The 26,491-nt window shown below is 39.9% G+C and overlaps 1 protein-coding gene across 2 annotated transcripts in view; it reads right to left on the bottom strand.

Annotated features, from left to right (window-relative positions):
• LOC126210482 (GATOR complex protein NPRL3) overlaps window positions 1-19,169 on the bottom strand; it is a 90,676-nt gene extending 71,507 nt beyond the window's left edge. The window contains exons 1-2 of one of the 2 annotated variants that reach the window (XM_049939715.1): window positions 18,407-19,169; window positions 4,447-4,704 (exon numbers count right to left, since the gene is read on the bottom strand). In XM_049939715.1, coding sequence (XP_049795672.1) covers window positions 4,447-4,704; window positions 18,407-18,942 — 794 coding nt within the window. In that variant the 5' untranslated portion in view covers window positions 18,943-19,169. The remainder of the gene's footprint in view (window positions 1-4,446; window positions 4,705-18,406) is intronic. The other variant, XM_049939716.1, reaches the window with a different exon arrangement.
• Between the last annotated feature and the right edge of the window lie 7,322 nt (window positions 19,170-26,491).

Genomic DNA, 26,491 nt, shown 5'->3' with positions numbered 1-26,491 from the left:
GGATGTTCAAAGACATCTCAGTGAATCTTCAGATGAGCCTTTGATTACAGTGATAATGATCCAGATTTCAAGATCTTTAGTGATCACAAAACAAATTCAGAACAGGAAACAGATTATGACCTATCCTATCTACGAGATGTTGATGTCAATGAAGTAAAAGCATTAATTTGTCTGTTAACATATTCATGCATTTTCAAATTGGGAAACAAATGGGTTTACAGCTTGTTTGCAACCAATGCGACAGGCAGAGATGTTTTCAGATGCACTGTTAGTAAAAAGAGATTTCTGTTTTTGTTATCTGTCTTACAATTTTACAGCCCAAATGACTGGGAGGAGACAAAGAAAGTAGACAAGTCAGCAGCAATTTCCCAAATCATCCTGTGTTTCATCGAAAATAGTCAACTTTGCTACTCTGCCGGTGCAACAATGTGTGTCAATGAAATCTTTGTACCTTTCTGGGAAGGTGTGGGTTTAGAATGTATATGCCAAACAAACTTGCAAAATATCATAGGAAAATTCAGTGTTTGAATGAGTTGCCGCATGAGAAGACGGTCTTTGGTCGTTTGTGGTACATCAAGCTTATCCAGAGGCAGACCTAATGATGAGATTGATCTTCACGTAGACTCTAGCATGAGATATTGCTGGGCCTCATATGCAGTGCAGACTTTCTGTTGGATACTTGCCTCGAGAACTGAGTGACACCATAATCATTATTTTAAAAATTATAAGCTATCAAAGAACCAAAGTAAATATGAAAAATAAATCTTGAGGCTTGGTCCTTGTATTGCTATATAAGTTACATCAATGACATATGTGCCAGTAACACTTTAAATAATAACATAAATGGCCAGTCTTCTTGGTCCGATATTCCTATAAGTGCCAACTTCAAAGTGTTAATGGGATGACTAATACTTTTTCCAGTGAGCTTACATCTGTTAGAGGATATCACTTGAATCACTGACTGATGTCAAGGACATTCAAGGGAATCCTAGTGATGCAATAAAATATTTTAATGTTTTGCTACAAACATCACTATAGTAGAAAGAAATGCCATCTTTTAGAGACATATCAACCAATAATTTCCTGAAAAGGTTGCAAAAACATTGTTTGATAAAGAGACAGATGACCCATGCCCCACCATTTAACAGAGCTCAACTGTCTGATCCCTAAGACGTTGCAGCACTGCATGCCCCAGTTACATTAGGAATGCTTGTGTGTAATTACAAACTGAAAGGCTAACTCATGGCAAGTTAATACATTACAATCCTTGAAGTTTCAACAACGACTGCGTAGAGGATCAAAGCGCTATCGTTACTGCCAACGGGTGTCCTGGTTGCAAATGTAACAGTATGTGTCTTACACTCATTGGAAAATGGCACTGGAACAGTTAGGTAACATCAAGTTTTGTGTTGAAGTTAGGCACATAAGCCAATCACTAATATTTGCAACTGCCTTAACTATAGATTAAGATTTATTCTATTTGGCTGAATTAGTCACACCAATCATATATTCACATACAGTAAAATGTTTGAAAAAAGTGTTTATTGCAGTGAATGTTTAAGTCATCCAAAATTTTTTCATGGTATGCTTTGTTTCATGACGGCAGGGAGGACATTAAGGAGACGCCAAGAGCATCAAAGCCACAAATAAGATGTACAGATGAAAATATGTAAAAAAGAAGCCAATATCATTGCATCAGATACATGTTTTTCTCCATTGCTAATCAAGGAGCTGTCAGGAATACCGAAAACTTTCATGCACAGAATTTTGCCTGAGGGTTTGGGCAATTTGAGTGTGGTTTGTGCTGCATGCAATTTGAGGCGATGAAAAATATGGCAGAGTCCAACTCTGCAATGACCTGTGTTACAAGCAGCTCAAAGTGATACTGTAATTGGTAATGAAACAAGATGTTTCCAACAGGAACCCCTTAAAAGGCGGCAGAGTGTAGTGTGGTTTAGCCCACAAAAGCTGACACCCAAGAAAGTGCACTTGCGAGAAGAGCCATGCAAAGACAAATCTGACACTTTTATTCCATTCCAAAGGAATGATTCACAAGGCATTTGTACCACATGTGCAAACCATTGATTCTGAGTATTATCTCAACATCCTCCAAATGTTTGTGGATGAAAATTTGTTGAATTTAACTTGACTACCATAAGGTAGGTTCCCAGTCGCTCCTCCACAATGCCCCAGCCCACAAAGAAAAGACTGTGCACTTGCCGGCAAATGGATCACATTCCTTGGCCAACAGATATCTGGTTGTTCCCTAAATTGAAGTTAGCATTGAAGGAACATAGTTACAATGCAGTTACAGACACCCAAGAAAATTGCACTGCAGCACTAAATGCAATTCAAAAAAATAACTACAGTGATTGTTTCAAAACACTTCTAAAATGTTTTCAGCTGTGTATTGATTCAGGGGGAGGCTATTTTGAATGAATACAGTGATTTTGTGAACATAATAAATTATTTTTCATACCCATCATCCTAATGGAACTGGGACACGTCTACATCTGCATACACCATATGGTCCGTGGTGGAGGGTACTCTGTACCACCAATGATCATTTCCTTTTCTGTTCAACTCACAAACAGAGTGAGGGGAAAAAGACTGTCGACACACCTCTGTACAAGCCCTAATCTCTTAATCTTATCTTCACATACACTGGTGACAGTAGAACCATTCAGCAGTCAGCCTCAAATTCTGGTTCTCTAACTTTTCTCAATAGTGCACCTCAGAAAGAATGCTGCCTTCCCTCCAGCAATTACCATACGAGTTCGACAGCAACTCCGTAATAGATGTGTGTTGTTTGAACCTACGTAACAAATATGGCAGCCTCCCTTTGAACTGCTTCGACGTCTTCCTTTAATTCGACCTGGTGCGGATCCCAAACACTCGATAATAGGTCGCACTAGTACCCTACAACCCTATAAAGTCAACCAATCACCTCTCCTACTACAATCCTCACATACTCGTTCCATTCACTTTACAGTGTTATGCCTAGATATTTAATCGACATGACCGTGTCAAGAAACACACTACTAATGTTGTATTCAAACATGAGTTTGTTTTTCCTAGTCATCTGCATTAACTTACATTTTTCTACATTCAGAGCCAGCTGTCATTCATCACACCGACTATAAACACACATTGTGTGTGATCCTAGAAGATTTTATAAAACATGCTTGTTCTTCGCCCATTGAGCTCCTAACAGAGAAGCCTTGGCTAAAAAAACTAAGTGTTAAAATGCCAACGATAACAGCAGTGATGCATTGTGGCATGGAAACAATGAGGCCTTGGTAGGTTGCTAGAGCACCACTCTGCACACACACAAGTCACTTAATTCCTGCAAATTCCAAGGAGGGTGGCAATGGGCTCCAATGTCACATTCAATCACATCCCAGATGTGTTCCATCGGGTTCAGATCTGGCGGGTTGTGAGACCAACACATCAACTGAAACTCACCACTGTGTTCCTCAAGCCACTCCATCACTCTCCTGTCCTCATGACTTGGGGCAATATCTTCCTGAAAACCAGTGTACATGGATAGCCACGTAAATGTTCCCCCGAACATAATGAAACCACTGCCAGCTTGCCTCCATTCCACAGTACAGGTGTCAAGGAGCTGTTCCCCTGAAAGATGAGATGGTGGATTTGTGATCTCTCATGGGCACAATGAAGGAGGTATTGGGATTCATCAGACCATGCTCTGCCACCGTGCCAATATCCAGTGCCGATGGGGTAACATGGCCATTTTTTTTGTTGTTGCCGATGTTGTGGTGTTAAAACTGGCAGATGCATGGGTCATTGGCTGCAGAGGCCCATCATTAGAAGTGTTCGGTGCACCACGAGTTCACATACACTTACACTCCACCCAGCATTAAAGTCTGATGTTAGTTCCATCGCAATTTGCTACCTGTCCTGTTTTACCAGTCTGCCCAGCTTACGATGTTTGACATCTGTAATGAGGGGTGGCCACCCAACCACACATCTGGACATGGTTTCACCTTGGTTTTTCCACATGTTAAAGACACTCCTTGAACACCCAACAAGTCTTTCAGTTTCCAAAATGCTCATGACGAGCCTCCAGACTGTCACAATGTGCCCTCGGTCAAACCCAGATACATCGCACGCATTCCCCATTCCACACACAGACAGCACACTCACTGATAACTACATGCACCAGTCATTCCTCGATTTATACTGACAGGAGGTTGCTGGTCATAATGTTCTGGCTGATCAATGTATAATGCTGCTTCCTTCATTTGAATTTACGTTATTAGTATGTGGACATTTTCTTACCTTCATAATTTAACAAATTATATACATTACTTAATACAACAATTCCACACCAACAAGCATAAGATGAGGCTGAAGAAAAATACAGAAAAGTGCGGTAAGCGGGGTCCAGTGCACAACAGGCATATGTTAGATTGTATATCGCACCTTTCTTCAAACTCAAGGTACCTCTTGATGGATTCTGGCTCCAGCACAATGCCCCTGCAGTGGCACTGGTGCACCTTCTGTGGCAAACAGAAGCTCACTTCTATCCAATTGTTGATGCGGATCTGTACCAGCCCTGTCGTGCTCAAGTCCTCGTACACAGAGCGCAACTTGCGAGCTAGAGCAGAGCGTTGCACTATCAGCTCGAAGGGACACTCAGTATCGTCCAAATGGCTCCCGCGATCTCGATCTTCCTCCGGCCTGTAAATATACAGTACAGTATCGACCAACAATAAAAAATGTAGTAAGTGTTATAACAGGATTCGCAACACATAAGAATATAAAAAATGTAAACAAGTAGAATCATTGTGAAGATACTGAATTATTTTTGAACAAACTCTCCTGGAAGAAGACGGAAGAATTAAAGGGATCGGTAGAAGGAAGGGCTTACTGAAAACAGTATATTTTGTGTTATTGTATGTTATATGTTCTGTGGAATTCAAAGACAAGAACATAAATACAAAAAGCCAAAAGAATTTATATCTACATCTATATTCTGCATACTTCTGTGAAGTGCATGGCAGAGGCTATGACCCATTTTACAGCTATTACGGTTTCTTCCAACTCCATTTATGTATGAAGCACAGGAAAAATAACTGACTGAGTGCCTTTGTGCATACAGTAATTATTCTAATCTTATCCTCACGGTCTCTAGCTGAGCAATACGTAGGGGGTATATTCCTAGAGTCATCATTTAAAGCCGGTTCTTGAAACTTTGTTAGTAGACTTTCACAGGATAGTTTACATCCATCTTCATGAGTCTTCCAGTTCAGTCCCCTCAGTATCTCTGTGATGCACTGCCATGGATCAAACAAAGCTGTGACCTTCTCTGTGCATGTTCAACGTTCCTGTTAGTCTTATTTGGTATGGGTCCAACACATTCGAGCAATATTCTAGAACTGGTAACAAGTGATTTGTAAGCTATCTCCTTTGTAGACTGAATGTATTTACCCAGTATTCTACCAATAAACTAACATCTACTACCTACTTTACCCTTGACTGAGCCTATGTGATCATTCCTTTTCATATTCCTAAAAAGTGTTACATCCAAGTATTTTTATGAGTTGACTGATTCTAACAGCGACTTCATTGATTTTATAATCACAGGATACAATGTTGTTGTTGTTGTTGTTGTTGTTTTCCATTTTGTGCAGTGCACAATTTTAAAGTAAATTGCCAATATTTGCATCACTTTGAAATCTCATCAAGATCGGACTGAAAATTTATGTCACTTATTTCAGACAATACTTCATTATAAATAACCATGTCATTTGCCGGAAGCCTGAGGTTGCTATTAATATTGTCTGCAAGGTCATTAATATACAACATGAACATACCAACACACTTCCACACCTAAAGTTCCTTCTAAATCTGTTGATGACTGTCCATCTGAGGTAACATGCTGTGTACTCCCCACCAAAAAGGAGACAGTGCTCTCTAATCTTACATATGAAACTATTAGGTCCCGGCATGTGGTGCATTCAAGAACACAACTGATAATGTGATTAGGCTAGTAATTACTACACTGAGGGTCCGCAATTTCTACTGCTGATCCTTTCAATTATCAGGTGTGGTGTCACAAGGCTCATTAAATCGACCAAGACTTGTACGAAAAATTGTAAGAATAGTTAGTATTATTATGTTCTTACGTTTGTCTTTTTGGGTTTTCAGAAATACTGTGGGAAGAAAGTTTATTTATGTTGCAGATAATGTGGAAGATGTTGCCCAACGATCACCACGAAAGTTCGACGTAGCGGCAAGTTGGCAAGGAATAAAACGAATGCTGCAAACTACCGTGAGCCACGGAAGAGCCTGGGCCGCGAGGGTGTCGAGCTTCCTAGGTCGTTGTTGGACAACGTCAAAGGAAGAGATATTCTTTTTTCTCTTTGTAAACAGATTGATCAAGTCTTGAAAGGTTCTTGTAAAATGTTCAGGCAGGTGACACATTAGGTGGGACCCGATGCCTGTAATACTTACACAGTTATTAAAAAGGTGTTAAATGGCAAAACCAATAGTTCATAATTTATACAGATAAAAAGTAGTAAAGATATAGGAAAGAAAGAGTTGCAGCGTCAGAACGAAAAATGATACATCGCTCAGCAATGAAGGAGGACGTAAACTGCGGGCGTTACGAGGTGAAAACAAATCAACTGATGAATCAGTAAGTCTGTAATTAAGCATAAAGCCACGCAACACTGCACAGGTAAGTAGAAATCATAATAGACTACAGTTCAAAATGTAGTGGAAGAATCGCCACTGGAAAAAAAAAAAAAAAAAACACCCTATCTATCAATTTTGGACACTGACATACACTAACAAATGCTCATCCATCCACCAACATTTATATTTCCTTTAGTTTCCCTGAGAACATAAAGGCAAATACTGTGGTGCAAAGGAGTCAAAACTGGAAATACTGAACTTTATAACAGTCTCCTGTCTGCATTCATCCATGATGTTATCGCACTGGTGGGCAATGATATTATCAAATTGGTGGACATAGGCCACTCATTGAAATCCAACATGTGAATGGATGTGTTTAAGAGACAGATTGGGGGGGATAGAGGGATATTATATGCATGGCAGTTTGTAGCCATATTTTCCAATGAGATAAAACAGGAGGGGCCTTCAAAAAGTAAGTTACACATTTGGTCCCACACTAAGGGTTGGGTTGTTTTGGGGAAGGAGACCAGACAGCGAGGTCATCGGTCTCATCGGATTAGGGAAGGATGGGAAGGAAGTCGGCTGTGCCATTTCAGAGGAACCATCCCAGCGCATTTGTCTGGAGTCCCACACTAAGGCCATTGTGCAAGAAGAACGGTGACTGAAGGTGTTACCATTAATTCTCATATACCGATCACCCATTGCCCACTCTCCATCTGTAATAGAAGGTGGATATATGAAAGAGTGGTGCATTGTCAAAAGAGAGTACATACTCTAGGTTCCCTACTTACACAGTTCTGCTGCACTATGGTTAACAGGTGGACTACAATGTGCAAATTAAATGGCTTGGCACTGGGAAACATACTCCCACGTACAGAGCACAGTACAATTCTTGCCGGCAAAATGCCTAAATTGCACACGGACCCATGGGGAAATTCTGGCAGTATGTAGACCAAATCCAATGTCATGTTCATCCATAGTGAAACAGCACTAACAATTTAACAGAGGCTGCACATGCATGAGTGATGCTGATCATAAAGTAAAATCGTCAATTTTGGCCACAGATAACAATGCTGATGCAACTGAGGAATCAATTTGAAGCGACTGCAGATTTTCTGATGACGGGGACGTTCGCACAGCGGTTCTCAAATGTCTTCTATCGTCGAGGAACTGAATAACTAGTAGAACTTCCTGGCTATGTTGAAAAATACGTGTATCTGTATTATCTTGAAGTGAAGTACATCATTTAGTGGAAGTTACTTGGCCTGTCATAATAATGTGCTACTTCCATTTTGAAGTCCCTCATAATTGCAGAACTGAACCATTCCATATCATAATGAGAGGTCACAATTATGATCCACAGAACCTGGGAAAATAACACATCACAACAAGAATTATAGTTCTTCTTGTGGCATCACAACTGCTGCTTTCACCAGCTCATAACCAAACTGTCCGTTTCCAATCTTGGGATACACTACAACCCAGTACCCTCTATAACTAAGATTTCATATTCAGATTTGTTGACTTTGTCAACCTACAAGCAAACTGTCACCTTCCAATCTAATCTAGACCTCAGACTACACTACAGATCAGTCTGTCATCTTAAGCTACATTCACTCACAAAACTAACACAGATGCAAATTAAATATATTCAGTGTGCTGTTCTATCTCTATAATAAGTTCGTTAGTTTTCATATCCCATGGATCATCTTAAATTCACATCACAAATTAATTTATATGTATGGTTACATGCTGAACATTCCTAAGAAACGGTGGGGAGGGGGGAGAAGAAGAAGAAAAAAAGATGTGAGTTAGTAGTTCTTATCCACCAACTTTTACTCAACACAATAATATAAATTCTTCTACAGAACAGAAGAAGTTGACAAGGAGAACCTTTCTCTGTTTGTTTTCCTACTGTGCAGTACTGTGCACCACTTTATGTGCTTAAGACAACATTAATGTAGAGTAATGAATGTCGTTTTTCCTTCTAGTATTGTAATTCTGTACATCACTGTTCGTTTTGAACTGTAAGGATTATTTACAACAAATTTCATAACAGAATAAATATATTGTGAAGCAATAGGGAGTCCCCAACTCAAACAGACATCTACAATATGGTCATGGGTAAGCACAATTTTGAGCAATTAAGACTTTCTTTCCTAAAGATAAATTACCCCAAAACATTATTCCATATGACATCACTGATTGAAAATTTGTGCAATATATCAACTTACTGATTTGTCTTTCTGCAAGATTTGCAATGATTCAAAGTGCAAATGTGGCTGAACTAAGTTGGTTAATGGGTTACAGAATGAGCTTTTTACAGTTTAAATTTTAACTGGACACCTAAGAATTTTGAAGTTTTTCCTCCATATTCATTATTTTGTCACCTTGCGTTACACTTATTACTGATGTAGTACCCCTAAATATGCAGAGAAGAATACACTGTCTTTTAAAGCGGAGAGTGACACAATCTGCAAAAAACCAATGATACTTTTAAGAATTCTGTTAACCATTTCTTCTGCTTCTTTGGCTTGATTAGAATACTGATGCCATCTGCAATTCTGCTTGTTGTGTACTGGACAGAAGAACATTTACATATTTGAGGAACAACAGTGGACCTGAGATTGAGCCTCGGGGAACCCGATATGTGATTTCTTCCCAGTCAGAATTACGTCCCCTGACTACACTGGGTGAAGTACTAAGTACAACTCTCTGTATTCTTCATGTTAGATGTGATGTTATCCATTGGTTGACTACAGCATCAACACTATAAAACTTGAATTTATCTAGGAGACGACGCTGATTAAATGTCAAATGCCTTAGATAGGTCACAGAAAACACCAACTGGCACTATTTTATTATTTAATGCTTGTAAAATCTGGCAAGTGAGCCTGTAAATGGCATGAGGCATGAATGGCCTATGAGAAATGTCTAATTTGTGGGACACAGAACCCAGTAGCTGAACATGGTCTACAGCATGATTCATTGCTAAATCACAGAGGCTATTTGGTTCCTCACACCCTTTACCTCTAAAGCTGAGAACTTGACCAACAACGCATCCTTGCATCCAGACAACATCCTGGATTTAACCTCTGCAAATACCCCCCCCCCCCCCCCCCCAAATAGGGTGATTTTGCTAAATGGGGACAAAAGGCAAATAACAATCCCTATGAGGATAAGATGTAAAAAAGGTCATACGGGCATATGGCAGGAAATGCGTCCCAAGGCAGGTACACCCACTTGAAGGTGGAGATAGAAGATCTCTGACAGTGATCCCACTAGCAGAACCACGCAGGTGGTGTGCCAGCATGGGGTAAGCCAGACAACAGTGTGGAAAATTCTCCACAAGAATTGCCACTATCCACATCACTTACAATGCCTGTACACTTTTATTAACAACGGATCTGCCTCCGCAGTCAAAGTTTTGCCACTGGTTTGTCGCATAAACTATCACGGTGCTGGCATTTCTGTCATCCATGCTGCTCACAGATAGGCTACTTTTACAAGGAACAGTACTGACAACCTTCACAACACTCAATCCACACAGTATTATGGCCGTGAACCATCACCACCAGTTCAGCCTCAATGTGTGGACGGAGATCATTGGTGAGTACCTTGTGGGACCAGTTGTCCTTTCACAACACCCCACAGGCAAGATGTATCTGTACTTCTTGTGGCAGACCCCGCCGCCTCCCATGGGGAACACGTGCCTCTGGTGGTAAGGAGGGTAACGTGGCTATTACGTGATAGTGACCCAGCTCACTGCCCTCTTGAATGTGCGGCTAAAAACCTAGCACAGAGAAAATGTTCCCATTTGTCTGGTGTGTTTTCATGTGTGCTTTCAATCAATGAAACCTAACCTACACTGTCAAACATCTTTTACATCCAACTCTTAAGTGACAGTACCTCCCTTGGAACATATCTCCAGCCTCCCAGTACATATTGCATACCTACGAAGTTCGTTTCACTGATGCAATAGCTACAACTTAACAATATTAATACAACCGCTTGCTTGACGAAAGATCCATACCCAAAGACTGGAAAGTTGCGCAGGGCAAACTAATATTCAAGAAAGGCAATAAGAGCCATCCACTAAATTATAGGCCCATATCATTAATGCCAATATGCAGCAGGATTTTTGAACGTACACTATGTGATAAAACGTATCCGGACACCGCCAAAACATGCGTTTTTCATATTAGGTGCACTGTGCTGCCACCTACTGCCAGGTACTCCTTATCAGTGAGCTCAGTAGTCATTACACATCGCGAGAGAACAGAATGGGGCATTCCACAGAACTCACGGACTTCCAACGTGGTCAGGTGATTGGGTGTCACTTGTGTCATGTCTCTACGCGATATTTCCACACTCCTAAATATCACTAGGTCCACTGTTTCAGATGTAACAATTGAGTGGAAAGGTGAAGGGACATGTACAGGACAAAAGTGTAAAGGCCGACCTAGTCTGTGTCAGTTGACTGACGGAGACTGCCGACAGCTGAAGAGGGTCATAATGTGTAATAGGCAGACATCTATCCAGACCACCACATAGGAATTCCAAACTGCATCAGGATCCACTGCAAGTACTATGATGGTTATGAGGGAGGTGAGAAAACTTGGATTTCATCGTCAAGCGGCTGCTCGTAAGCCACATATCATGCCGGTAAATGCCCCTCGTTTTGCGTGGCACTATCACAGCACAGGCCTACATTGATGTTTTAAGCACCTTCATGCTTCCTACTATTGAAGAGTAATTCGGGAACGGTGATTGCATCTTTCAACACAATCAAGCACCTGTTCATAATGCACGGCCTGTGGCAGAGTGGTTACACGACAATAACATCCCTGTAATGGACTGGCCTGCACAGAGTCCTGACCTGAATCATATAGAACACCTTTAGGATATTTTGGAACACCGACTTTGTACAAGGCCTCACCGTCCGACATCAATACCTCTCCTCGGTGCAGCACTCCATGAAGAATGGGCTGCCAGCCTCAAGGAAGCTTGCGGCACCTGACTGCCTGTGAGAGCGGAAGCTGTCATCAAGGCTAAGGTTGGTGAACACCATACTGTATTCCAGCATTATCGATGGAGGGTGTCAAGAACTTGTAAGTCATTTTCAGCCAGGTGTCCGGATACTTTTGATCAATAACTCACAGAAAGTCATCGAATAAAACTGAAGTGATTTCTGGCAGCCCACAAGGTTTTTGTTATAGGCCCTCTGCTGTTCTTTATCTATATAATCGATTTAGAAGACAATCTTAGGCTGTTTGCAGATGATGCTGTCACTTATCGCCTAGTAAAGTCATCAGAAAAATAATTATAAAACAATTCAGATATCTGTATGGTGTGAAAACTGACAATTGACTCTAAATAATGAAAAGTGTGAGGTCAACCACATGAGTGCTAAAAGGGATCCATTAAACTTCATTTACGAGAAATATCAATCAAATCCATAGGCCATAATTTCAACTAAATACCTAGGAATTACAATTATGAACAAAATAAATTGGGAAGAACATGTAGAAAATGTTGTGGGGAAGGTACACCAAAGACTTCGATTCACTGGCAGAACACTTCGGAGATGAAACAGATCTATTAAAGAGACGGCCTACACTATGCTTGTCCATCCTCTTTTAGAGTACTGCTGCATGGTGTGGGATCCTTACCAGACAGGATTAACAGAGTAAATCGAGAAAATTCAAAGAAAGGCAGCAAGTTTTATATTATTGAGAAACAGGGGAGGAGTGTCACAGATATGATACAGAAATTGGGATGAATATCATTAAAACAAAGGCATTTCTCATGGCAGGATCTTCTCACAAAATTTATATCACCAACTTTCTCCTCCGAATGCGAAAATATTTTGTTGATAATGACCTACATGGGGGAAGTGCGCATTATAATAAAATAAGGAAAATCAGAGCTCACATGGAAAGATACATATGTATGTTTTTTTTCCGTGTGCTGTTCGAGAGTGGAGTTATAGAGGATTAGAGTGAAGGCTGTTCGATGAATCCTCTGCCAGGCACTTCAGTGTAATTTGCAGAATAGGCAAATAGATGTAGACTTATGGAGTGACCCTCATAGGCGGGTATCTCTCACCCTGGAACTAAGTGACTTGCCCTTCCTTTCAACCTTCCCCAAGGAAGAAATTAGTACTTGCAAATGTGTGTGTCACTTTTATATGTGTGCATCGGTATTCTACACATTTAGCATCCTGAAGGTAGGTACTGGTCAGAAATTCTGCCTTGTGTGTTAAAACCAAAGCATAGTGTCGATAGTTTCTGTACTTACACTGCTGGTTATTAAAATTAAAAGCTGTTGGCAAAAGTCAATATTGACACCAGAATTTGTTGCTCAAAACAGAGGGAGGACTAGACATAAGAAGAAAAATCTTCTACGTCATGACAACTCATCACCAAAAACATTTAACTAAAAGAAACAATTTTATACACCGGTATATCTTTTATTCTTGCAAAGTATTTGTGGAGATGTTTCTTTCTAGATAACATTACTACCATTTATTACCACCTATTAAACATTCTCCATTCCTTATTGGACTATTAACATAAATCTTACAATATAATACTATATCCAGTTATGAGGGAGGATCAGAAAGCAATGCACAATAACTTTTTCCCCCTATTATTGCAGGTGGAATGTTGAAATTTGATGATATAGTTTAAAGTTTGCACTACAGAGGGAATTTTGTTTTCACGATCAGCGAGAGAAGCCTGAACTACGAAACAAACATGGCGCGAATAACAGCAAAGTGTAGTTCGATATTTGTGGATCAAAGGGTATAAACCGAATGCAATTCACAGGGACATGTGTAGCCTGTATGGGGATGACTGTATAGACTGTAGCAATGTCTCCATGCGGTGTTCATTCTTGAGCGCTGTGTGAATCTTAGGGATTCACCACACTCCGGGCAGTCGGGAACAGCTGCAGCCCTGCAGAATGTTGGAGCTACTAAGGCAGAAATTTTTAACTGTGAATCTTACCACAGCAGTTCATTGTTCTCTATGGTGTGGCGTATGATATTGTTCATGACACGTGGAAATTTCGTGAAGATAGTGCTCATAGGTGTCTAAGAACCTGACAGACATCCACAAGGGCCAGCGAACGATGACAGGCTTGGATCGTTTAAAACATTACAATGCAGAAGAGCATGCCTTTCTGAAAGGAGACGAGTCATCGGCATACCACTACACACCCAAAACCAAGCAGGTGTCATTGGAGTGGAAACATGATGGTTCCCCAGTATGAAAAAATTCAAACTGACTCAAACAGCCAAGAAAGTTCTTGTGACAGTGTTCCGGGATATGCATGGTGTGTTATTGATGGACTTGGCTGAACATACAAGCAGTGTGAATGCTACAGCCTACATTAAAACTTCATGACAAACACCACAACTTTAATGTTGACGGTGTCAAAAGTCTTCATGACAAAAGTCGCCTCCCAAGCTGCTGTTTTTGTTCATGCGAAAATCATCAAATTTGGGTGGGAGATGCTCCAGGATTCACCTTACAATCCGGGTCTTGCACCATTAGACTTTCATCTGAGAATGAAAGCGATTAGTGTCATGGAACAAACTTTACACGTAATTTCAAACTTTTATGAAACATTTTCTCGCTGATGACTGCCACAAAATGAAGAAAGGAGAAAAAGGTTATCGTTCACTACTTTAGGCTGTAAAACTGCCGCACAATGCATGCCATTTTAATTTATTACATCTGTATTACTGACTAGATTCATGACACATTTTGGGTACAATATTCAGATATATCACTGAAGGCACCAGAAAAATTACGTCACTGTATGACATTTAGTTCAGGAGATATGACTTCAAATACTAAGATGTGTGGAAAAACTGCTACATCATATATGATGTTTTAATTTATTACTTCTTTACTACTAATCCAATTGACAACACATTTCACAGACAGTAGCCTCATATAATAGTGGATGTACCAGCAAAATTATATCATTGTACAGTACACTGTTCACAAGACACATAATCAAAAACAATAAGCTGCATAAAAATGAAGCTGTAGGGTGAAATTCACTAGACATACAGATCAAATATATGTACAAATGCGTGAAATATGTTATATATTTGATGTGTGTAGGTGGGCAAGGCCATAGGTAAACAGCTCACCCGAAACACCTAGAATGATTTCAATTACATTTAGTACACATATCAGTTACAATCAGGAAAGTAATACTGTAGGTGTAAGAACCACCATCCTCCTACTGGGGTAAGTGTAGTAATGTGGAGAAAGAAGGGATGAGAAAACAGACACACAGTTAGGGGGGGGGAGGAGGAGGAGACAGGCACAGGTGGGATGAGGAGATGATGGACAGAGGTAGGGGAGGGGGAAATGTACAGAAGGGGGGGGGGAGGAGAAAGCGGACAGAGATGGGGAGGAAGAGATAGGCAGAGAGAGGGGAGAGGAGGAGATGGACAGAGAAGGGAGAAGGGCACATTAAGGACAGGGGAGGAGATGAACAGGGAGAAGGGGAGGAGAATATGCACAGAAAGATGGAGGAGGAGGAGATAGATACAGAGGGGGGAGGAGCAAACAGAGAGAGGAGGGAAGAGAAGATGTACAGATGTGCAGGCAACTGGTATATTTTGTGATCTGTCAAAGGCATTTGACTGTGTAAATCACAATATCCTTTTAAGTAAACTAGAATATTATAGTATAACAGGAAATGCTGCAAAATGGTTCAAATCTTATATCTCTGGCAGGAAACAAAGGGTGTTATTAGGAAAGAGACATGTATCAAGCTATCAGGCCTCATCCAACTGGGAACTAATTACATGTGGGGTCCCACAAGGTTCCATTTTGGGGCCCTTACTTTTTCTTGTGTATATCAATGACCTTTCATCAGTAACATTACCAGATGCCAAGTTTGTTTTGTTTGCCGATGATACAAACATTGCAATAAATAGCAACTCAAATGTAGTCTTAGAAAGATCAGCCAATAAAATATTTGTGGACATTAATCACTGGTTCCTAGCCAATTCTTTGTCACTAAACTTTGAAAAAACACACTACATGCAGTTCAGAACTTGTAAGGGGTGTCCCAAGAGTATATGTCTAATATACGATGACAAGAAGATAGAAGAAGTGGACAGTGTTAAATTCTTGGGATTACAGCTTGATAATAAATTCAACTGGGAGGAGCACACCACAGAACTGCTGAAGCGTCTTAACAAATCTCTGTTTGCAATGCGAATTTTGTCAGACATAGGGGATATAAAAATGAAAAAGCTGGCATACTATGCTTACTTTCATTCCATAATGTCATATGGGATTATTTTTTGGGGTAATTCATCAAGCCAAGCTAAAGTTTTCCGGGCACAAAAATGTGCAGTGAGAGTTATATGTGGTGTGAACTCAAGAACATCCTGCAGAAGCCTGTTTAGGGAACTAGGGATACTAACTACTGCTTCCTAATATATTTATTCCTTAATGAAATTTGTCATTAAAAATATATCACTTTTTCAAACCAACAGCTCAATTCATGGAATCAATACTAGAAATAAGAATAAGCTTCACAAGGATTTAAAGTCACTTAGTCTTGTACAAAAAGGTGTGCATTATTCAGGAACACACATTTTCAATAACTTGCCAGCAGCCATAAAAATCTTAACAACCAATGAAATTCAGTTTAAGAGAAGCCTAAAGGATTTATTGGTGGCCAACTCCTTCTACTCCATTGATGAATTTCTTAGTAAAACCAACTGATTTGTATATAAGTACAACATAACTTCTGCACAATTTCAGTGCAGTAATGTGTTCATTGAAAATTTGTGTGTGTGTGTGTGTGTGTGTGTGTGTGTGTGTGTGTTAGTATAATCTAACTTCTGCACCATTTCAGTGCAGTAATGTGTTCATTGTAAATAAGTATTACAGTAGTTGTATTACCTTATAAATAAATAAAAAACTTTTTTATTTTAAATTCAGTGCATTAGTATTTGTAAAATTACTCTTAGTGTTCATTAAAAAATGACGATCATTCCACTTGGGACCTGTGGAATGGTACATTAGCTTATTTGTTTTAATTGTAAATATTTGTCATGTATTGTTGTTTTTCTGACATGTTCCACATCCTGGAGGACCTCCTCACTACGGATCAATTGGAATGAAAGTAAATCTAATCTAATCTAATCTAATCTGGGGGGGCCAAAGAGGATGTGAAGGAGGAGATGGACTATTGGAAGATTGGATAAAATACATACCTGGGCAACACCAGGTAATCAACTAGCACACAATATAATATAAATACCGTACAACATCAAAACATTGGAAAACCTCATTACTCACTTAAATTATGAAAATCTTCATTACACATTTAAATTAGAAAAGAGCTTCATTACTCATAATTTTACAACACTATCTGGTTAAGCTACACGATCTAGTCACTCTGCATGAACACTTGGCAACATCAGTAGGCCTATCAAAAAATTCACAAACTGAATATACAAGTTGCAGTCCCGAATTTTTGTTCTGAACATCACGCTTTCTACTGTGACATAGAATAAACATCTTCACTTGTGTGTTTGTTCCTTGTAAACTGTGAATCCTGGCATGAAAAAAAAAGTTTCACAAACATGGGAATGAGGTACTGAAAACATTAATAGTGAGAAAACGCTAATGTTAAGTATCTGTCTACCATTTACAACAAATAAAAGCTTAGCTGTTCAAATGATGTTAATTAAAACTTCATTTTTCCTCTGTTTTAAATATATACACCAAGGAAAGAAAACTTTATTCGTCCCACAGTTAAACTATTGTCCTTTCCAGCCCCTTATTCAGCATCTATTTCTCTACTATTGTTTGCATTTATAAATGTATACAGATTTTTTTGCAATATATCTTTCTGAAAGAATGACCACTATAAAAATTACCAGACATCAGTGGTTATGTTTTGGACTCCTCTTGCATTTTTCAATATGGTACAGATGTAAACATCAGGCTTTGCTACCAGTCAGATTGTTACCACAACCATATTTTTTGTTTCACATTCACTGGCTTTACCAACTCTAACCAAATTATCACCCACCAACCTAATCTAGACGTCAAGCTGTGCTATCTATTAGTCTGCCACTACAACCAAGATTTCAGAGGGAGTCTAATATGTAACTTCTGCCCCTTTAGTAATGACATGTATGCAATCCCTACAATAAACAATAAGAGCAATGTACAATGGGTGTAAAATTAATGTGGCAGTAAAAGACACCGATCAGAGATTCACGAGGATTAAGGTTTCTTCAAAAAGGGTACTGCTGAACACCTATCTAATACTAGTTAAACACATCTATATATGTTTATGTACCTGTGTATATGAGTTCTCTTTTTATCTGTAGGAAGTTTACAAACCCTATACCATTGTAAAACTATCTTTCGATGAATCAATTGCTACGCAACAGCACTATCCAAGAAACGAGATAATTTTCTGCACGTACAATATCAAATATGGTAATAGCAATTTATGTTAGACTATAATAAGTGCTCTTAAAATGTAATGAGAATGACCATTACAAATCCACTGAAGTCAAAAACAACTGTTTTTCATGGTAGTTGCAAAATAAGAGAATCAAAGCACGAGACAGTCCTATCATTGCAGTGCCCGACCTGATACAGATTCACAAGTGTTTCTTTGCTAAACATACAAATTACTACTATTATTTTATTATTATTATTTTACAGCTGACAACACATACCTGGAGGCTACTTCATCATGAGCTGTGACCATTATTCTATTTTCCTGGCTAACATATCCACAACGCTTTTCTTCATGTCTTAACGCCACACCTAACCTTTTGCTGAGGTCGTAATAACACTTCACAATTGAGTGGCTAGCAGTTGCTCGCAGTGCAAAAACAATATTTATCAATATAACCGAAGAATTATCTCTTTTTCCACCGTGTACTGAAGGCATCAAAGTAGGGTGTCCGACAAAACGCACATCGTTCACTTTGAGTTCAAATTTTCTCTCACATAACTCAGGTTTTACAGCGAACAGCGTTGATAGTACTTCATCTGAAAAACCTGTCAGCCGTCCTTTGGAAATGTTGGAAGTCTGAGGAGGTGGACTCTGAAGCAAATCTTCAGTCACAACGAGTGCATAGGGATTTTTTCGGCGTTTCTGGTGTCCGGACTCGGTGCGCAAGTCATTTGCATAAGGATACCGAAATAATAAGCGGTCACCTTTACTATCGCTCTTCACAAGAATGACACTTAATGGATCTGGTTCCATCCTCTCTCGGCCTTTACGAAACCGAGAAACCTACATCAACCTACATCGGCGTTCGGTATGTACAAAGCTTTGCTCCAGTACGAGGCATTGATTGATCTCCTTGCACCAGAATCACATACAATTCCTGTACTTATTTTGAGAAAACACCACACTCCATTATTCAACATAAACATCAGTTTGTTACTCAGATATGTAAACACATAACTCGTCCCTCTCTTGACGTTTCTGAAACTAACAAACGTCGTGCGCCAAGGATATTATACACAGCCATAGATATCTAACTTTATAGCACAGTCAACTTTAATTTCGTTTTTTTTTTTTTCCCAATAGCAGAACGACGCAAAGTATCAATTTAATTAAAAATGATCGACTTTGCTGCGTTAATGTACTTTACTACTTTCCTTTTCGCTTTTACACCACAAGGAATGCATTAAACTTATTCTTGAAACATTTCATATTCAAATGACGTTTGAAATATATCGTTTGGAGTGGTATTTCTTAGCTCAATTACTACATTTTTTTCCTTACGAAATTCCCCAATATAGTTTGTAGTCTATAACAACAACGTTTATCTTCTATAGTGGCGCACAGAAGAATATTTTCTCGAGAGAACTTGTCAATTCAGTGCCTAGCTACATTACCTTCACCTGTAACCCATCATAATACGAATCACTCACATGGGCAACGTGCCAATGCAGGTTACGCACCTCACTTTATTGATTACGGCCAACCGCACACGGCTCAACTTATTAAATGCAGTCATCCAGTATTTAGGGTGGACCTACAACTTTGCATAGGTGAAATGAAGTTGCTACACGATTAATGCCAGTACATTATCAAATCCACTTTCACATAACATAATGAGCTCAATATAAAATACTGTAGTTAACTAAGTTTGACTAGTACTGTTCAGCACATTGCACAATGATACCCTCCACCTTCACTCTCACCCCAAATTGATCAACAGAAATGTTATCTGTAAGCCTTGGAAATCAGAATACTGTGAATTCAACGCTCAAATTTCTCGTTTTTCATTTCACTCCCTTCTTACCTCACTGCACTGTCAGGTCTGATATGTAATAAGTCAGGCATTCTATAGTCATGTACAACTACTAATCCTAACAATCAATTAGTCTCTTGCGTTTACTTTTTCTTTGTAGACTTCACTTTGCAACCACCTCCACAGGCAAAAATCTAAAGGTGGTTAGGTCAGGGGACCTTGTTGTTCTTGTTGTGGTCTTCAGTCCTGAGACTGGTTTGATGCAGCTCTCCATGCTACCCTATCCTGTGCAAGCTTCTTCATCTCCCAGTACCTACTGCAACCTACATCCTTCAGAATCTACTTGGTGTATTCATCTCTTGGTCTCCCTCTACGATTTTTACCCTCCACGCTGCCCTCCAATACTAAATTGGTGATCCCTTGATGCCTTAGGACATGTCCTACCAACCGATCCCCTCTTGTAGTCAAGTTGTGCCACAAACTTCTCTTCTCCCCAATCCTATTCAACACCTCCTCATTAGTTATATGATCTACCCATCTAATCTTCAGCATTCTTCTGTAGCACCACATTTCAAAAGCTTCTAATCTCTTCTTGTCTGAACTATTTATCGTCCATGTTTCACTTCCATACATGGCTACACTCCATACAAATGCTTTCAGAAATGACACCCTGACACTTAAATCTATACTCGATGTTAACAAATTTCTCTTCTTCAGAAACGCTTTCCTTGCCATTGCCAGTCTACATTTTATATCCTCTCTACTTCGACCATCATCAGTTATTTTGTTCCCCAAATAGCAAAACTCTTTTACTACTTTAAGTGTCTCATTTCCTAATCTAATACCCTCAACATCACCTGACTTAATTCGACTACATTCCATCATCCTCGTTTTGCTTTTGTTGATGTTCATCTTATATCCTCCCTTCACCATCCATTCCGTTCAACTGCTCTTCCAAGTCCTTTGCTGTCTCGGACAGAATTACAATGTCATCGGCGAACCTCAAAGTTTTTATTTCTTCTCCATGGATTTTAATACCTATTCCGAATTTTTCTTTTGTTTCCTTCACTGCTTGCTCAATATACAGATTGAACATCGGGGAGAGGCTACAACCCTGTCTCACTCCTTTCCCAACCACTGCTTCCCTTTCATGCCCCTCAACTCTTATAACTGCCATTTGGTTTCCATACAGATTGTAAATAGTCCTTCGCTCCCTATATTTTACCCCTGCCACTTTCAGAATTTGAAAGAGAGTATTCCAGTCAACATTGTCAAAAGCTTTCTCTAAGTCTACAAATGCTAGAAACGTAGGTTTGCCTTTCCTTAATCTAGCTTCTAAGATAAGTCGTAGGGTCAGTATTGCCTCACGTGTTCCAATATTTCTACGGAATCCAAACTGATCTTCCCCAAGGTCGGCTTCTACTAGTTTTTCCATTCGTCTGTAAAGAATTGCGTTAGTATTTTGCAGCCATGACTTATTAAACTAATAGTTCGGTAATTTTCACATCTGTCAACAACTGCTTTCTTCTGGATTGGGATTATTATATTCTCCTTGAAGTCTGAGGGTATTTCGCCTGCCTCATACATCTTGCTCACTAGATGGTAGAGTTTTGTCAGGACTGGCTCTCCCAGGGCCGTCAGTGCTCTGTCAAACTCTTCACGCAGTATCATATCTCCCATTTCATCTACATCTAGATCCTCTTCCATTTCCATAATATTGTCCTCAAGTACATCGCCCTTGTATAGGCCCTCTATATACTCCTTCCACCTTTCTGCTTTCCCTTCTTTGCTTAGAACTGGGTTTCCATCTGAGCTCTTGATATTCATACAAGTGGTTCTCTTTTCTCCAAAGGCCTCTTTAATTTTCCTGTAGGCAGTATCTATCTTAACCCTAGTGAGATAAGCCTCTACATCCTTACATTTATCCTCTAGCCATCCCTGCTTAGCCATTTTGCACTTCCTTTCGATCTCATTTTTGAGACGTTTGTATTCCTTTTTGCCTGCTTCATTTACTGCATTTTTATATTTCCTCCTTTCATCAATTAAATTCAATATTTCTTCTGTTACCCAAGGATTTCTACTAGCCCTCGTCTTTTTACCTACTTGATCCTCTGCTGCTTTCACTACTTCATCCCTCAGAGCTACCCATTCTTCTTCTACTGTATTTCTTTCCCCCATTCCTGCCATTTGTTCCCTTACGCTCTCCCTGAAACTCTGTACAACCTCTGGTTTAGTCAGTTTATCCAGGTCCCATCTCCTTAAATTCCCACCTTTTTGTAGTTTCTTCAGTTTTAATCTACAATTCATAACCAATAGATTGTGGTCAGAGTCCACATCTGCCCCTGGAAATGTCTCACAATTTAAAACCTGGTTCCTAAATCTCTGTCTTACCATTATATAATCTATCTGATTCCTTCTAGTATCTCCAGGATTCTTCCATGTATACAACCTTCTTTCATAATTCTTGAACCAAGTGTTAGCTATGATTAAGTTATTCTCTGTGCAAAATTTTACCAAGCGGCTTCCTCTTTCATTTCTTACCCCCAATCCATATTCACCTACTATGTTTCCTTCTCTCCATTTTCCTACTACCGAATTCCAGTCACCCATGACTATTAAATTTTCGTTTCCCTTCACTATCTGAATAATTTCTTTTATTTCATCAAACATTTCTTCAATTTTTTCATCATCTGCAGAGCTAGTTGGCATATAAACTTGTACTACTGTAGTAGGCGTGGGCTTTGTGTCTATCTTAGCCACAATAATGCGTTCACTATGCTGTTTGTAGTAACTTACCCGCATTCCTATTTTTTTATTCATTAGTAAACCTACTCCTGCATTACCCCTATTTGACTTTGTATTTATAACCCTGTATTCGCCTGACCAAAAGTCTTGTTCCTCCTGCCACCGAACTTCACTAATTCCCACTTCATCTAACTTTAACCTACCCATTTCCCTTTTTAAATTTTCTAACTTACCTGCCCGATTAAGGGATCTGACATTCCACGCTCTGATCCGTAGAACGCCAGTTTTCTTTCTCCTGATAATGATGTCCTCTTGAGTAGTCCCCGCCCGGAGATCCGAATGGGGGACTATTTTACCTAAGAGGACGCCATCATCATTAACCATACAGTAAAGCTGCATGCCCTCGGGAAAAATTACGATTGTAGTTTCCCCTTGCTTTCAACCATTCGCAGTACCAGCACAGGAAGGCCGTTTTGGTTAGTGTTACAAGGCCAGATCAGTCAATCATCCAGACTGTTGCCCCTGCCACTACTGAAAAGGCTGCTGCCCCTCTTCAGGAACCACTGATTTGTCTGGCCTCTCAACAGATACCCCTCCGTTGTGGTTGTACCTCCGGTACGGCTATCTGTATCGCTGAGGCACGCAAACCTCCCCACCAACGGCAAGGTCCATGGTTCATGGTGGGGGGGGGGGGGGGGACAAGGGACCTTGGTGACCACAAAACGTAACCATTTCTGTGGGGGAACGTCATTTTTATGTGATATGTCACCTGACATCTACAGGGTAAACAAGAATTCCACCAACAAACTTTCAGAGGCTGTTCAGGGATACCTTGGTTCAGGGGACCCACAGTCCACAGTAGCTCCTTGCAGAGTAATAATGTAATTATGATTTATTCAACCCTATGTGTCTGTGCTCTATGTGAAGAATAACATTTCAGAATTTGATGCTAGGGGAGAAACTCAACACAACACCAGAGCTAAGGCTAATTTAGATATACCAAGGCACAGATTAACAAGAAATTGAAACTCTCAATGAACCACTCAAACTTTTCAACAAATTACAAATCTGTTTGGTCTATGGATCCAAAATTTTTTAAATTAAATGGTACAGCTGGCTATCACATCATCCATTTTACCATTTAAAGAATTCTTTGAGATATTAGTATGTAAAAAATTTTCCGATAGTCTACTGGATCATTATGTCGTAAGTTTATACTTTGGATAATTATGCTTCTATGTTTTGTATAATTATGTCCTGTATACTCTACCAAGTTATTACTGCACAGTGTCTGTACCATACTACGTAACAGTATAACTTATGGATATTAGCTCTTAGCTATCTTCCTGCAGCATATATTATTATTGTGATGCTCAATATGTATACTTCAATTAACTTACATTAGTTTATTTTATTACTATATACCCATATCTATTTCTACTTCCTGTATTATACAACAATGACAAAGACTATTTCATTGTAAAATGATCAATAGTGAATAAAATTTCTTGATTCTTGAATGCAAACTTGTGAGCAACAAGGTAAGGAGGGAATTACTGTTGTTAACAGCAGGTACTGTACGATCTGTCACCTTTTGGACGTCTGTGTCAACTTTTACCTTATAACAAATCTTTGATTACCGATCTTGAAAATATTCGAAGTAGTGGACGTGTTATGCAGTGCCACTGAACTGTGATACTGGATTTCATAAGCTTGTTGTGATGTGCAGGGGCTAAAAGAGAGCCCTGATCTATTCAAGCTACCAAATGACAAACTCACATCTGCTTGAACTCTTCTTTATGTATAACAGAATCTTAATTGTTTACAACCTTGATTACAATTTGTAGTGAAGGTATTTCTTAATGTGTAGCTATCAATAGGTCATGTACGTGTATCAACATGACATTTCAAAGTGCGAGACAGATCTCTACATGAATGAAACTGTCTCTCTACAGCGGAGTGTGTGCTGATATAAAACTTCCTGGCGGATTAAAACTGTGTGCCGGACGGAGACTCGAACTCGGGACCTTTGCCTTTCACGGGCAAGTGCTCTACCAACTGAGCTACCCAAGCACAACTCACGCCCCGTCCTCACAGCTTTACTTCTGCCAGTACCTCGTCTCCTACCTTCCAGTCGGTACAGCACTTGCCTGCGAAAGGCAAAGGTCCCGAGTTCGAGTCTCGGTCTGGCACACAGTTTTAATCTGCCAGGAAGTTTCATATCAGCGCACTCTCTGCTGTAGAGTGAAAATTTCATTCTAGAAACATCCCCCAGGCTGTGACTAAGCCATGTCTCCGCAATATCCTTTCTTTCAGGAGCGCTAGTTCTGCAATTTTCGCAGGAGAGCTTCTGTAAAGTTTGGAAGGTAGGAGACAAGGTACTGGCAGAAGTAAAGCTGTGAGGACGGGGCGTGAGTCGTGCTTGGGTAGCTCAGTCGGTAGAGCACTTGCCCGCGAAAGGCAAAGGTCCCGAGTTCGAGCCTCGGTCCGGCACACAGTTTTAATCTGCCAGGAAGTTTCAGATCTCTACATCTTCAACTATTTGGGTGTTTATGTTGTCGACTCCACCCTTTGCCCCATGACCTGTAAGGCACCACCAAACTGTGACACCCAAAGAACAAGTACTCCACCAAGCAGATGCAGATGTTTATTCCCCTTTGCACTTCGTTGATGCTTGGAGCTAACGTCTTTTTTACATCCCGTCTGCACATTTAACAAAGCAGATCACATACAGTGGGATGTTCCACACTTATCAAGTACATTAAACAATGTTCCTGGTTTGCATGAACATCTTTCTTTGGCCTGAATGGTTACACCACAAGAACCCTGTCAGCTGACTGCCATACCACACCATACATTTACAGAGATGCGTTCTTGAAAATGCATCTCCACAAAGGAGTGCAGGTTTCCATCAGACCACTGATGTAAGTGAGTATTATCATAGATGAAAGTGGCTTCATTAGTAAATGGTATTAATGGGATTACACAGCAATTTGCAATTAACCAGAAACAAAATGCCAATTGTCTACATTCATGTCCTTTTCAAAGACGTAGAATTTGCTATAAATTGCGAAGGTTCAGACCCTGCCCATGTAATGACCACTGTACTCTTGTATGTGAAACACCAGTACAGTAGAAATTCTGTGCGTACTTGCTGAAGGGCTCTGTTTTGCCTACAGAATAATGTCATCTACTTCATCCACACTTTATTAATTGTCCCACACATATGAGGTATGACTGCTCGACATGTCACCATTCCCCCCAGTTTAGTGGAAACACAATTAAACACTCTCAAAACTCATTCTCCGTGGTTAGGAAACTGTGCTGTTGTCTGAGGAATGAGGTCCCAAGGCAAAGTTGTTAACTCGCAATGGAACCACAAGTAAGCATAGTCGCTGCCATACGCAGCAACAAATGAGGAAAGTCGGTATGGATACACCCTCAAGAGTTATGCAGGCCACTGCTGCAGCATGCTTACACCAAAGCGGAGTGCCAGTCAGCTCCTGTCTGCCATCACTGCTGAAGATGACAGCACCATCTCACTACAGCCAGCAGTGCGAAAGTAGTCTTAGACAGAATCACACAGTAAAGTTCAAGTCAACTGTACTCTAAGAGAAGAGACTATTACTTTGTACTGTGCCCAGTGGTATGTTAGTGTCCATTGACAGTAACAAAAATATATGACATTCCTGTGGCAATAGATTGTTTCAAAGTTAAGAATTTCATCTTGTCCTATTTATAATACAGTGATCTTTTTAGCATTTGTAAAAATATGGAACATGCTTAAACAGTACAGTAGATTCA

The sequence above is a fragment of the Schistocerca nitens genome, chromosome 10 (assembly GCF_023898315.1).
Source record: "Schistocerca nitens isolate TAMUIC-IGC-003100 chromosome 10, iqSchNite1.1, whole genome shotgun sequence".
Classification (NCBI taxonomy): domain Eukaryota; kingdom Metazoa; phylum Arthropoda; class Insecta; order Orthoptera; family Acrididae; genus Schistocerca; species Schistocerca nitens.
The sequence above is the reverse complement of the archived record's forward strand: the minus strand, read 5'-3'. Positions and strand labels throughout refer to the sequence as shown.